At 40.0% G+C, this 14,973-nt stretch overlaps 2 protein-coding genes across 2 annotated transcripts; both read right to left on the bottom strand.

Annotated features, from left to right (window-relative positions):
- Nucleotides 1-35: 35 nt before the first annotated feature.
- LOC129598033 (uncharacterized) lies at nucleotides 36-8,543 on the bottom strand. Its single transcript, XM_055495775.1, has 5 exons — nucleotides 7,963-8,543; nucleotides 5,377-5,593; nucleotides 3,306-3,762; nucleotides 2,464-2,673; nucleotides 36-657 (listed from the first exon to the last, which is right to left on the bottom strand). The coding sequence occupies exons 1-5, from the start codon at nucleotides 8,379-8,381 to the stop codon at nucleotides 521-523; spliced, it is 1,440 nt and encodes a 479-aa protein (XP_055351750.1). The 5' UTR covers nucleotides 8,382-8,543; the 3' UTR covers nucleotides 36-520.
- Nucleotides 8,544-9,419: 876 nt separating this feature from the next.
- On the bottom strand, nucleotides 9,420-11,696 carry LOC129598044 (S-formylglutathione hydrolase-like). Its single transcript, XM_055495787.1, has 4 exons — nucleotides 11,420-11,696; nucleotides 11,097-11,287; nucleotides 10,709-10,833; nucleotides 9,420-10,181 (listed from the first exon to the last, which is right to left on the bottom strand). Exons 1-4 carry the CDS (start codon nucleotides 11,479-11,481, stop codon nucleotides 9,720-9,722), a joined length of 840 nt encoding a protein of 279 aa, XP_055351762.1. The 5' UTR covers nucleotides 11,482-11,696; the 3' UTR covers nucleotides 9,420-9,719.
- Between the last annotated feature and the right edge of the window lie 3,277 nt (nucleotides 11,697-14,973).

Raw genomic sequence — 14,973 nt, 5'->3', positions numbered from 1 at the left:
TTTTCTCCGATGAAAATATAGCGGAAAATCAATTTTTATCTGCTTTATTTGATTTCTTTTTCTTGCGACAACTACGTACAAAATACAAATACAACCACATCGACAAAGCGATCAAAATATTTTGGGGCTCATTCCTGTTTTCTTACTCAATAAAAACGTAAACAACAATTCCGACAACAATTCCGCAGCATAAAATTAACCAAGAAAAGAAAACGGAATTAAATCACCGCTTATAAAAACGAGATAATAATATCAAAAGCTGTAGCGCACTGTATCTTCCGGCAATAAAACCGAGCCTTCGCTGCAGTATAACCAGGAACACTCCGCGAGATTCCATTAAAAAATCAACAGAAACTAGAGAAAAAATGTCAGTAAGCGCGTGAGCAACGGCATTAGATAGAGATTATTCCAGCCACAACGTAAATACGCGAGGAACAGAAGATATCGCAAAAATCATGCGCGAAAGATTCCAGATGAGTATTGGCACCGACGACGCGATGGAAGGAGATCCCGGGCGAATTCAGACGGACTGATTGGCGCTGCTTGTCGCTTTCTGCACGTCCAACGCGTCCTGAATACAGTCGACCACGCAGAGAATGGCCTCGGCGCTCTTGATGTGCGTCTCCGAGAAGAAGGGCGTGAAATACTGCAGCGGCACTGCAAACGTCAACAGCAACGTAGAAAACTTCATATAAAAACGGTACAAAGTCGACACATAAATTCAATATACAGAATATTAAATTAAAATTACATACAATGCACACAGAAAATAAATGTACAATATTAAATAAAAAATGTACAATAAATAAATGTACAATATTATTAAATAAATAAATGTACAATGTTATTAAATAAATGTACAATAATAAATAAGGTGACTGCTATGCGCCCCGACAAACCGGGCGCACAGAACTTGGCTTTGCGCCCCGAATTTCTGGGCACAGAAATATCTGCGATTTGCTGTTTTTCCGAAGGTTTTAATGTTTCATTTGGCTTCTTTCACTGTATTTATTAAACAGCTCAGTTTTCCTGTTGTAGTGTCATAACCAGGACAGCTTACATATATCTCAACCTGTAAATTTATTTGCTTTAACGCAGATTACGGCAACGACAGCGACGATGCGTAATTATTAAGATTTATTTGAGCATTGGATGAAGGCACTAGCACCGGAACGCGGGTCACCGGTGCAATCGACTCCGTCGTCCTTGCTAAAACCAACCCCTCCAGTCTCCTCGCAAAACAATGTGGGGGGGGGAGAGAACTACCTGATGCATATAAATAAACTTTACTGATGCTAAAGTTGATTTACTGCAGTGGACACAACAGCAACTGCAGTTTTGGGCATGGAGTGGACTTCTGTGCAGTCCTAGATGACCTATAACAATTGTTACCCACAGAACGTGAGAAACCAGTGTTATAAGCTTGCTCTAAAGTTGCTGAAAATCAGGATCTCTCAGAATGATTTCGGGATGTTTTGAGTAAGCTTTTCAATAAACCATGCGATAAAATGGGAATGAAAAAAACTGTAATTTTTTTGAATATTTAATTGGATAATGTGTTAGGTGGAGAAACTGATTAAAATTCAGTTTTTAATTTCTAATTTTTTCGTTCCTGACCCTCTGGAAATCAAAGCGGGCTTCGAGCATTTAAAACGGTGGTAGATGGAAACTGTGATGTGTAAATTATCATCAAAATAATTCGTGACAGTGAAAGGAAGCACGAAATGCGTATGTGTGGAACAAGTGTTGAAAATAAATTGTTGTTAAATGGTCTGAATTTCCTCACGCTCCTCATAGGTAGCGGCGGGGCGCGGGAAGTGTTGGCTATCCGTGAGGAAGCGACGACGGAGGAGCTGATTACGCTGGCGCAGGACAAAACGAATATTTAGCTATTAAGGGTACTTAATTCTGCAGTTCTCTCTAAACCTCTGCTCTCCTGCGGCCTTAAGGGTTAATCGAGTAAAAAAATTAAGTAAAAACAATCAATTGCCGGAAAAACTTAAAAACGTCGATATTTCTGCGCCCGGACATTCGGGGCGCAAAGCCAAATTCTGTGCGCCCGAGCACTCGGGGCGCATAGCTAAATTCTATGCGCCCTGTTTGTCGGGGCGCACAGCCATTTCGAATAAATAAATACACAACGGCGCTGTGAAAACTCAGCAATCATTCATCACTATCCGGAAACGAAGAAACAATAATTAAAAACTAATAAAAAAAATTAAATACAGAATATACAGCTGCAATTTTTAGAAAATATATATCACGAATATAAAGCTAATAAATATGAAGAGCGAGAAGATGCTAGAAAAAATTAAACAGAAAAAATACAAGAAATAAAAGATAAAACAGAAGATGCTAGTCTACAAAACAACCGCGCAGCGCATAATTTCTTAATGTAAAAGTTGAATAAAAAAAAAACTCCTGGTAAACTGGGAAACATTTGTTGATACAAATCCGACTCACGGTTAGAGCGGCGGGCGGCTTCGCGGAGGAAGGCCACCGCGTCGTCAGCCAGACCGAATTTCTGCAATTCCACCGGCAGGGCCTCTTCCTCGTCATCCCCCACGGGATTATCCGACGGCGGTCCGGCCAGTCCGTCCTGCGCCAGCGTAATCAGCTCCTCCGTCGTCGCTTCCTCACGGATAGCCAACACTTCCCGCGCCCCGCCGCTACCTATGAGGAGCGTGAGGAAATTCAGACCATTTAACAACAATTTATTTTCAACACTTGTTCCACACATACGCATTTCGTGCTTCCTTTCACTGTCACGAATTATTTTTCATGATAATTTACACATGAAATTTCCATCTACCACCGTTTTAAATGCTCGAAGCCCGCTTTGATTTCCAGAGGGTCAGGAACGAAAAAATTAGAAATTAAAAACTGAATTTTAATCAGTTTCTCCACCTAACACATTATCCAATTAAATATTCAAAACAATTTACAGTTTTTTTCATTTCCATTCGTTTCAAACGCTCCGTTTAATTATAAAATGATTTGATTTGAAGCGGGGGTTAAAAAGGTTTTATTCTGCCACGACCCCAAACGTATTTAAATAAAATTTTAAAAAATAAAAATTTTTATTTCCAATCGTTTCACATACCCGGTTTTATTTCGAAAATAATTCAAATGGAAGCTGCCATAAAAAAGTTGTAATTTGCCACGATCCTCAACGTATTCAAATAAAATTTTAAAAATTAAAACTTTGTATTTCCATCATTTCAAATGCCCGGTTGAATTTCAAAAAATAATTAGACTCAAAGCTGGAATAAAATCCATGTCAAAAATCGTGAAGCCACGCCTACCTGCGGGCGCGGCGTCCACCGGGAAGAGATGGAAGGTCTCCAGCACGGGATGATCCTGCGAATCGAACACCTCCACCTCCGCCGCCACTTCCGGTCCCGCTTCCGGCGCGTGCGGCTCCCCGCCCAGGGCCTCCGCCTCCCGGCTGCCTTGGCCGGCACCCGGGGCGGCGGTCGGTGGCACGGGCGGCGCCGGCGCCAGGGGGATCACCGTGGCCGGATCGGACAGGCGGGAGCGCTTACGGCGCCCGCCCACGGGCTCGGCGGCTTTGCTGGCGCGTTTGCGACGGGCCGTGGCGCTGGTGGTGGCCGTCCAGTAGCGGCCGGGCGCCTCGAAGGATAAGCGGTCCAGTTCATGCGGGGCCGGCCCGCAAGTGGTGGGCGGGGCCGGTTTGTGCGGAACAGATTTACCGCGCGGGCGGCGCTTTTCCGCTGGTGGAACGCTGGGCTGGGCGTCTCCCTGAACAGTTCCAAATAAATGCTAATTTTTCATTTAAAAAGGCTTAATTTATACATTTTTTATTTCGTTCGCCCAAAAGAAATCAGAAATCAGTTTTAAATCGCTTTAATTTAAAATTAATTCAAATTAATTTTTAATGCTGATTTAAATTAAAAATGTTGCTTTCATAAATTTTGATAATTAATTTAGAAACAAATTAAAAACTCATTTTTAATTAATCTGGGTAATTTAAAGTAAAAATGTTTTCTTTTTAAAAAAATTGTTATAATAATTTTCTACGGTTACAGTTGGGAAATAAATTTCTACGAAAGCGGAAATAAATTTGGACAAAATTTCTATAATTTGTAATATTGATTTTCTACGGTTACAGTTGGGACTTGGGGTGTAAAATGCTATATTTTTCTTCAACAGAAAAAAATTAAAGGAGCAATTTAAAAAAAATTATACTACTGCAGCGTTTTGATTTAAATAAATAATAAAAATACGCAAAAAAATCCTGTCTACTTCCCATTGTCGATAATACCGGTTGCGCTACAATTCCTTCAGTAAAACATCAGAAAAACAGCACGTTCAAAATGTGCAAGACAAATGGATTAATCTCGAGTGATCCCGGGAATTTAGAGCCATAACAAGATTATCTGAGGTCGTCAATTAAAATACAAATTGCTCTCCCGCTAAAATGCGTAGAGTGGTTATTACGTAGGAGGAATAATCTGCTGAATCGGTTTAATCTGAATTTGCTGACTCCCGGCGCAGCGCTCGCATTAAACTGTAGCGAAACGCGGATTAATGCCCGAGCAATCAATAATTCACCCGCTCGAGCATTACGTGTACAATAACATTTTCCTCCCGGTATATTATTTTTAGCTGCTCTATTAATTTGAAAGGCCACCTGGGCAAGACTCCATTAAGACAAGGTTATTAAGGACGAACATCCTTGTACAGGGAAATGCCAGGTTAATAAGCGCTAATATAAAAGCAATTTAATTACAGTGTATTAAATTTCCATAGAGCGCCCGGATCTAATTAAAATCTAATCTAATCCTGTAGAACATGAGCAGTTACATAAATCCAGTTTAATTAAATTTCACTAAAATACCGAAATATACTCATTTCAGAAATTTAATTAAAATTTGCGATTTAATTACGTAAAACAAAAACTTTAATTTAATCCTGTAGAACACGAACAGTTGAACACGCACATTCAATCCAGTTTAACTAAATTTCCCTTGAATACCAAAATTTACTCATTTAATACATTTAATTAAAAGTTGCGCAGTATACCATTTGCGCGCGGATTTAATTAAAATCAAATTTACTTACTAGTCCTCAAAATACCAAGAATTATTCTGCTTCATAAAATTTGGATTAAAATTTTTGCAGGATACCAGGATTTAATTAAGATCAAACTCAATCAAAATTTCCCTAGAACACCACGATCTACTTTGTTACTGTACTTTAAGTGCAAATTTAGTTAATTTTCCATGGAACATCAAGATTTAATAAAAACCAAATTTAATAAAAATTTCCACACAATGCACGATTTAATTAAAACCAACTAAAATTTCCGCACAATTTAATTAAAATAAAAATATAATAAAATTCCGCACATACCGCATTTCCGTTTGGCAGCGTAGCCAGACGCCGCTTCTCCATGTCGGCGTCCATATTCACCTTCATCCGGGCCACACTGGCCCGCGCGGGAGACATGTTATCCTGCTGGGCCGCGCAACGCCAGCGATTCTTGTCAACGGACACGACGACACCGGCAGTGTGCAGCGCCGATAAAGCCGCCTCGAACATCACCGCCGCCGATTCGCGGTGTTCCACTCTGCAAAAACGGCCAAGAGACTTTTTATATACTTTTACACCTCAGTCAGCCAGACACCGGAACGTGCCAAATGCAGCATTTTCCCCATTTGGCAATAATCACGCCCCGCTGCAGGCAGGGTAAAAAAATGAACGCACATCGTGTGTTTTTATTTGGATTAAACTCGTCTGCATAGTCGACGCGTACGTGACCGAATCATCCGGTATAATAATTGTTTTTAATTTTGAAATATTTCGTACAAACAAGCAAGTTTATATCGCCACAAGAATTTATGATTTCATCGGAAAATAGACAGCCAGAATAATAATCATTTAATTCACAAAAATGCTTAAAATTCACTAGCAAATTTATATCGTCACCGGAATTTATTATTCCATCGGAAAACAGCCAGCCAGAATGATATTCATTTAATTCACAAAAAAAGGTCAAAATTCACTAGCAAATTTATATCGTCACCGGAATTTATTATTCCATCGGAAAATAGCCAGCCAGAATGATATTCATTTAATTCACAAAAAAAGGTCAAAATTCACTAGCAAATTTATATCGTCACCGGAATTTATTATTCCATCGGAAAATAGCCAGCCAGAATGATATTCATTTAATTCACAAAAAAAGGTCGAAATTCACTAGTAAAATTTATATCGTCACCGGAATTTATTATTCCATCGGAAAACAGTCAGTCAGAATGTTAATCATTGAATCTGCAAAATTCCTAATAATTCACCAGGAAATTTTTATCGACATCGTCAACAGAGTTTATCTTCTCATCGGGACGTAATCAAACAACACCGTGCCATTTCTTTCCCACCACTTGAAAAACACGCAAGCGATTGCAGTTTATCCGATTGCAATTTGAAACCGCCAGACAATTTACCGGTGTATTATCAGGAGCAGGACATGGCCTACTCACACTGCGCAACTTTCGCACAAAGTATTCAACATTTATTTTCCATCTCTCTGATTTCTCACACCGCTCCACGATGCAGTCGTTCACACGTAGATCACGAAATTTTTCAAAAACTGAATTTTTTAACTCCTTTTCCCAATACTACTCTTTTGAGAATACAGAAATCAAATGGAATACTGACAACTTATTATTGTACACTAATACAGTAGTTTCAATGGTTATTCCTTCTATTGATTTCAGTCCACATTTAACTGATTATTTCACGACTTGAAATTACTAATAAATATGAAGCTAAATATGAATTAAATATTAAGCTAAATATGAATTAAATTAAAAGCTAAATATGAATTAAATATTAAGCTATTAATATTTTTTAAATAAAAAATATTTATTTCTATTTCCGTTTCGAATGCTCCACGCCCGGTGTGATTATGAAATGATTTCATCTGAAGCATGGAATGTGCAACGTCGGAAGTTGCCATTTCAAACCTATCTTCAATCAACTGCGAGACAGTCGGGTGTGCATATGACGCAAATCGACAAGTAAATCGTAATCATGTTTATTTTGATAACCGGATATACAGCGTGTAAAGTGTAAACAAGCCGTTTATGGGGAAATCGGAAACATACCATTCATAAGTTCTTTGCATTGCAAAAAGTAACAACGTAGGCCTACTTAAATAGCCAAACACTCCCAAAACCATTAGCCAGTACTAGTAGTAAATAAAAAAATATAGCCTATATGCTAGCTATAATAAGCACATCTACACGTATCACAACAAAAAATTGCCCGAAAGTTATTACTGCACAGTGCATACAATTGGTACATCACATAATTATTTTCATTTTTTATTCTAAATCAAATACCATATCGTATATTTTTGTCAAAAAATTAAATATTAAGGATTATTTACCAACATAATCTGCACCCACAAAATAAGTATACAAACACGATACAAAAGTCGTCTGATGATCTGATCGGTCATCTGGTTGATCACGTACAATCATAAGATGCGCGTGAAGTATGTACTTAATTTTAAGTGTTTCAGTTTGCATTAAAACAGTTACCATGCGAGGTATATTCCATTCTAAAACCAGTACTAGTACTTAATCAAGAAAAAAAGTAAATAAAACCATTTGAGACAGCACACTAAATAAAACAGTAAAAAAAGCATAAAGACAAATTATACAATACAAATAAAAATACCAATAAAATAGTAAAATCTAACATCTAACAAATGGTAAATAATACAAAAAATGGTAAATAATACAAAAAATAAAATAAATAATATAATAAATGGTAAATAATACAAAAAATAAAATAAAATAAATATACAAAAATAAATGGTAAATAAAATTAAATAAAAGAGTAAATAAAATAAGAAAGTAAAGCAACAATTAAATAAACAGCAAATCAATAACTTCATCGAATAAATTAGTTGTCCGTACTGTGTCTTACTCGAAAGTGGAGGAGATGTACTTCTCAATCCGCCCCCGATCCGACCCCTCCGTGTCCCCCATCTCCCGCACGGCCAGCACCACCGCCCGCTGCATCTCCTCCGCCTGGCGAATCCGGAAGTCCCGCAGCTTACTCAGCCGTTCCGCATCGACATACACGTACTCCCCCAGCTGGGTACTATACTGCTGCACCAATAAGCCCTGCTGGATGCCACTAAACAACTGCTTCTCCACCGTCTCCACCGCTATCCCCGGTAACCCCTGCAGGATGCACCGGATAGTGGAGTGCCGGTTGCCGTCCTGCAGCAGCGCCAGGATGCCGCGCAGATCCACTGGATCGGGCTGCACCCGCGGACTGGCTTTCAGGAATTTCGTGGAGGAGTTGGAGCGCTTGAACGGTACGGGCGAGACACGCGGCATGATGAGGAAACTTAAATCACTGTTTAGACATTATTCAATCACAAGAAAGATCCCCACAATTAATCAGAAAGGAAGGATGAGAATGAGAACCGGGAAGTAGCGATAAGCGATTATTCCCTGAACTGTATAACATTAGACTAATCTGCGTTTTTGCATCGGAAAGTTTGGATGCATGTTTAAGCATGCATGCGGCCTGCGCTGCTGTGCGTCAGCCTGTGTGAATAACCGCAAAGTATGCCGGTGATTCAGGGTCAGCGGTGGGCCGGCCCTGCTATGCAGATGCCGTGCCGCCGCCAATGGGATTTAGCGGATTATGTACAGCTGATGGATTTAACCAATGGGTGTGGTCGTACTTGAGATTGTGGGCAGGCGAGACGTACGGTCGGTGCAAGCACATGGCTGGTTGTTATCAGCGTACTGTACTATGGCGTGCGATCAAAGAGAAAGATAAGAGAGATGCCGTCAAGCGTCAAGCGTCAAGTACTGTGTTGTCGAGTCTATGGAATCGTTTTCTATGGAACATTAATTACTGTACAGTGTACAGTTGATTGAGAGTTTTTGAGACAATGGAATGTGAACTGATTAGAGCAGCATGCTTCCAGCACCAGGTTGCAGTATGTATAAGTCAAAGATGAAATTAACAACATATTATTATAAATTCGCCAAATATAAAATAACAAATAAATTTGCCGCAAAGCAGGTTTTGATGCAGGATCATGAAGCGATGCAGTATAAAAAAAAGTAACTGCAGCCGCGATGGTTGTGTGCCGCCGCCAATTTGACGAATTTTTCTGCATTGTGTCCGAAAGTTTACAGTTGAAATTGGATTATTTCTGTTATTTTATTTCCTCAGTTTATTTCCCTACTGACTTACAACACTCTACTCCAACTCATAAATAAAAAAAATGAAATGGCGAAATTCAGAAATGAATTAGTACTATTCATTTATTAAAGGATGCATTGTTACTCAATTATTATCAGTTTTTAGAACGGTGATTTCAACAAATTATTTACGATTAAACCAATATCGATCTGCGCACATGATCGGCATTTTTAATTTTTTTTAAAGCAACTTCCGTTCGTATTGCAACCACAAAACCTGGAAAGCGCACAAAACCTGGAAAGCGCAAAAACATCCACCCACCAAGTTCAACAAAAAAAAATTCTAAAACCAAACCAAAAAACCCGAACAATCAATCAAATTTAAAAATAACTAACAAACCGAACCTGCCCAAAACCAACATAATTTTAAAAATATAAATCGAGCAAAAAAAAATGTTATGAGCATTCAAAAAACCTCATTCTCACACAAGACGCGAAAAATTAAATAAAATCCAATTAATTCCGCAAGTACTTCATATGATGCTGGATGTGCTCCCCGATGAACGTGGAGATGAAATAATATCCATGATCGTATCCCTCGTGCTCGCGATACTGCACCGCCAAGCCGGCGCCCCGCGCCGCCTCCGCGAAGCGGTCGCCCATTAAATCCTGGAAGAAATCGTCGGCCTTTCCCTGATCAATCAGGATCTCCACTTTGTCGCCTTTGTAGTTTTTCACCACTTCCGTCGCGTCGTACGCCCGCCAGGCCGCTTCATCCCGGCCCAAATAGCCGTCGAAGCATTTGATCCCGAATTTCGACCGGGACGCGTTGGCGATGGGCGCGAATGCCGAGACGGAGCGGTACTGGCCGGGGTTCTTTAAAAAGGCGATGAGGGCGCCGTGTCCGCCCATGCTGTGCCCGAAGATGGACTGGCGGGATGCGTCCACCGGGAAATGCTGGGTGATCAGTTGTGGCAGCTGGAAATAAGCAGGCAGTAAATATTTATTGTCCACAATTCAACGAAAATTATTTTTTTTTTCTAGAAAATTAGTCCCGCATATTTTCCAGATTTTTCTTCAGCAAAAGCAGACAAATTACCGAAGCAAAGTGATTTTTTCATTTTTTTGGTTTATTAAATTATTCTACTAAACTGCTGGATTCAGTTAAATAAATTCAGAATAAAATAAATTAAATACGTTTAGTAAAATAAATGGGGAAATCTGTGAATAAAACTGTTATTACGAGTACTTTACTTATAATATCTGTAACTTTATTTTTTAAAAACCGAATATTTTAGAAACTAAACTCCAGGAATGTGAAAACAGTTCAAAACACGTAACTGCGGATCAACAAGAAATCCAAAATTAACTGCTGAATCTACAAAATTATTTTAAATGTTTTTGACTTCCTAAAAATAATATGATACGGATGATTTTCGGTGCACAATTTCTAAATACTTGTTCAATTTTTAAATATTAGAATAAGCAGGAAAATGTCTGCTTACTTCTTTCGTAATGTAGGAATACATGCGATAATTATTTTTCCATTTATCCTCCGTGGCATCCACATAAAATCCCGCACCCGTACCGAAATCCCATGAATCATCTTCGCCCTCGATATTGCAGCCGCCTACAGCAGAAGAAAAAAATGTCTGACAAAATGAGAAATCCCCTCCAGCCAAATGCACGCGTCAGCTGCGGAAGCCGGTCTTTAAAATTAAAAAGTACGAACAAAAATCACCGTTGAATCAAACTAAGCGCAAGCAGCCTGGTCGCTGTAGCCGCGTTACTGTTCATACATGCGTTAGACAGCGAGGCAGCCTTGGCGCGCCAACATTTATTCTAGAAAATGCTAAAATCCGAACAAAATTTTTTGCAGTTTTCTTTACTTACGAGGACTGGTATCCGGGCCGACAATGACGACTTTAGCTTCAGCAGCGTACCGCTGCACTCCGGATTTCGTGATGAAATTCTGCTCGGTACAGGTCAGCCCCGACAACCAGTACAGTACGGGGAACTTCTCATCCGGGCTGGATTGCGGGGGAATGTAGATGGAGAATGTCATGCTGCATTTCGTCTCCGAGCTGCAAACAATCATCGCTGACTGCTCGGTTCGAAGAAAGACTCAGTGCACCCCATGATGATTTTGCAATTTGCACCATCGCGTAACGAGCAGAACTCTGCAGCAGCACGGTAACATGAACAACATCACCAACCTCGGATGTTTGAAGACTTTCTGAAATCCACCGAAGCACTTGGAATTCGATATCTGTTCCATCCTGATGAAAACACCAGTTCACTGTGAAACTGTGAACGCTTTTCCTAATAAAGGGGTACGGTGATGAATCGGCTGATTTCTCCAGATCGATGAAAGAGCCAAAAGCAGAAGAATTAAAGGCTAAAGCTAATTCCAAACCCTTGTTAGCAACTGAAAAGTTGAAAATTTTTTATATCTTTACCAAAAATCAAAATTAGAAAATGTGTAAGAGATTGAAAGCTCGTAGACGTACAGTAAACTGCCAACCGCCCTGCCCTGCCAGTCGGTAGTAGTGGTCAACGCGTTCCTCACTAGTGCGGGAACATCGCGATGATTGGCTGTGAAAGCCTGCGATTACAACCAATAGAAATTGTGCAACACAACGTACTGTATTAAACTTTAGTAGCACCTAATTAGTAGCACCTAGACACTATGTGCTGTATTTTAAAACGGTAGTGTGAGTGCTACACATTAGGTGCTACTAAATGTTTGAATACAGCACAGTCAGTTATGTCTAGGTGCCACTAATTAGGTGCTACTAAATGTTTGAATACAGCACAGTCAGTTATGTCTAGGTGCCACTAATTAGGTGCTACTAAATGTTTGAATACAGCACAGTCAGTTATGTCTAGGTGCCACTGATTAGGTGCTACTAAAGTTATGATACAGTACGTTGTATTGCACAATTTCTATTGGTTAAGATCACAGCCAATCATCGCGATGTTCCCGCACTGGTGAGGAACGCGTGTAGAACGCGACTCTATTTCTCTGCCTGGACGTTGACTACGTTTGATACGTCTTGTGATTGTCGCAATCATTTCCGGCATAAACCGCAAATGGCGCAAAAGCAGTTCGTGCATTTCTTGAATTGATTGTGTTGTTATTTCACTCAAACATGAAAGAGTTTTTACTGTACTCGTCAACGAGACTTTCTAATAAACTGTATTATGATGCGGGATCGATTGGCGAGAATCGGCTGTGGTGCTGTATTCAGTTTTCAATTTCGGTTGAGTCTAGTACGCAGTACTTCCGCAATCCATGTACGAATGTAAATTATTGTAATATATAGACAATATAAGTAAGTAATATGTAAATCATGAACTATGTGAGTTTGTAAGTTTATAAATAATACTTAATTAAGTTTGTCTTTCAGTACACGGTAAATGATTCTGCACATGTGTTTCGGCTAGTATCCACAGTATCCCTCTCTACCCCATGCACAGTATTCGATCTCTACGTATCTCTACGTATCCTTAAGGATACGTAGAGATCGGAGAAAATCTGGAGGATACATGAATTCATGTATCCTGCAGATTTTCTCCTTTTTTTAATCACTGACGCATCCCGGCCACAGTACTACTCGTAGCTCTGCCGTATTCTTTACGTACCCGGAATTTATTCCTTTAATACACATAAGGATACTATCCGGATACTTGAGAGATACTGCACGGAAAACCGAATGAACACGTGAAGATACGTTGGGATACTGCAGTTGTTAATAATAACCCTCAAAGCGAGGATACGTAGGGTAGAGGATACTGTGTGATACCGTGGCATATTGTGGCTTTCGAATTAGGTGATGCAGTGGTATAAACGCATGCAAACACCACATTAGTATTCTGCACGCACTGCGATTTGCGAGCATTCTTTTTAGCTAGCGCATCCCGCAGTATCCTCACAGGATGCTTCGTATATCCTCCGTGTATCCTGTTAATTTTTTTCGGTTTTCTTAAGTTTCTTAGGATGCTTAGAGGGATACAATTGGGTTACGTGTAAGATATTGCAGAGAGCGGAAGGATACGGCAATAAGCCAAAATGAGTAAAACAATTACAATTGTAGAGATACATTAGCGATAGTGGGGCCTTGGAGGATACCGTGGTACACGACAGGATACTACGGATGCAAGTTAAAAAAAAAACATGCCTCGCAAAATTTAACGTGTAAGAAGTCGTCCATATCTAAAGTTTGTAGCTATCTGTACAAGCTGACAACCATGTGCAAGCAACACGTAATGACGTTGGCTCGGTATAATGTGTGAAAGTTGTTTATACTGGAAAAAATACTGTAAGCAAAATTTGACGATGAGACCAACGCCGTAACCACCCGGCAACATGGTCTTCCGGTAAAACTGTCAGACTGATCAATGCAATTAAATTTTAATCTGCCAAGAAGATCATTATTTCGTTACAATATGCGGTGCGTTACCTTTCGAATTACGCACATCGTTCACTAATACATGTACGCATTAGTGGTATCCTTTAGTCCGACGTAATTTAGTCCAACGTGGTGTAGCGTCGACTTTGACTTCATTATACAGCAGTAAAGTCATAATACCACGCACACCAGATCGGCAAACTAAAACAGCAAAATAAGAAAACACAAGTGGGACTGTTTTGCATTGCACAGGGTGAAGCGTAGCCTTGTGTTAGTTTACAAACTTGTTTTCCTCCGTATCCCCCCGGGAGATTGTTTTGTCTTACTGTATGAGCAAGTTTCTGTGCGCTGTGTTTCAGGAAATAAGCATTAAGCAATAAAACAAGGCAACTATTTGCGCATCCCTTCCTTATTATGGCGGCACCAAAACTATTATGCGGAAGAAACTTTTTTTCTGCGCGACGTCTCCAGACTCTCTACCTTCTTTCCCGAACTCCCTTGCAAGTCGCTTGCCACTTTTATGGAAAGAAATTACTCTGGACAAGGAAAATTATGTATCGCTCAATGCGTTTCCGACTGCGCTGAATACCGTTAATTGGGGCAAACTGAATGTTGATAAGCCTTTTGTAAGTTGTAACACTACCCGAGTAGCTGCTTGTAATCTGTATATCAATACATGACGTAGTATGATAACCTTCAGTGCGTTCCGTGTGTTTGATGACCTGCCTTTCTTTCAACATTTTTAGATTTGGTTCAGCTTACACTTTTCTCAGTCTTCCGTTTTGGCAGTTTACTGTGATGTTAGGCTCTGTTTGGAGTTTTGTCAAGTCACTCAAGTGCCCAAAGGGGACTTTTCTGTCCCGCATAAGACAGAAAATAAATTAAACAAATCAAATCGGGACAACAAAAAAACCAGAAAACGAGTTAACTTAAAAAGCTGAGTCAGCAAGAGCTAATCGTAGCATACGAATCAGATTTTAAATAATCACGCGCCGGCGCATCATGCATGTTGATGTAACTGCTCTAAAAAGCAGGATAACGTGTTAAACAGTATTGCCAAATTATCGGTTGCGCCACTTACAATCGCAGAACGTAAGAATCTGGAGTTCGGTACAACGCAATTCGGTCTGGAAGCGCGAAGCATAGGCATCACACAGCGAATAGTTCATTGATCGCATAGATGGCCAGTTTGCTCAGCGTGCTCACATCTACCAGCCGCAGGTCCACGTCTTCCCACGTTCGCGGACTGCCATCTGCATTGAAACAGCTGAATCTACAACAAATGAGAGAAGGTCACATTGGGCAATTTTAACTGCTATTGGAACTCATGGAACCAGTGGTCAAGCTTCCTGACAGCA

The sequence above is a fragment of the Paramacrobiotus metropolitanus genome, unplaced genomic scaffold, assembly GCF_019649055.1.
Source record: "Paramacrobiotus metropolitanus isolate TYO unplaced genomic scaffold, Prichtersi_v1.0 Parri_scaffold0000113, whole genome shotgun sequence".
In the NCBI taxonomy this organism is placed as follows: Eukaryota; Metazoa; Tardigrada; class Eutardigrada; order Parachela; family Macrobiotidae; genus Paramacrobiotus; species Paramacrobiotus metropolitanus.
The sequence above is the reverse complement of the archived record's forward strand: the minus strand, read 5'-3'. Positions and strand labels throughout refer to the sequence as shown.

What these genes read in the sequence shown, in the direction of transcription:
- LOC129598033 (XM_055495775.1), bottom strand. Translation starts at nt 8,381, where the DNA reads ATGCCGCGTGTCTCGCCCGTACCGTTCAAGCGCTCCAACTCCTCCACG. An exon ending in CGCTGCCAAACGGAAATGCG is followed by an intron (nt 3,763 to 5,376) that starts GTATGTGCGGAA and finishes GGAACTGTTCAG; the next exon opens with GGAGACGCCCAGCCCAGCGT. An exon ending in GGTGGACGCCGCGCCCGCAG is followed by an intron (nt 2,674 to 3,305) that starts GTAGGCGTGGCT and finishes CGCTCCTCATAG; the next exon opens with GTAGCGGCGGGGCGCGGGAA.
- LOC129598044 (XM_055495787.1), bottom strand. Translation starts at nt 11,481, where the DNA reads ATGGAACAGATATCGAATTCCAAGTGCTTCGGTGGATTTCAGAAAGTC. An exon ending in AAAGTCTTCAAACATCCGAG is followed by an intron (nt 11,288 to 11,419) that starts GTTGGTGATGTT and finishes GATTGTTTGCAG; the next exon opens with CTCGGAGACGAAATGCAGCA. An exon ending in CGGCCCGGATACCAGTCCTC is followed by an intron (nt 10,834 to 11,096) that starts GTAAGTAAAGAA and finishes CTTCTGCTGTAG; the next exon opens with GCGGCTGCAATATCGAGGGC.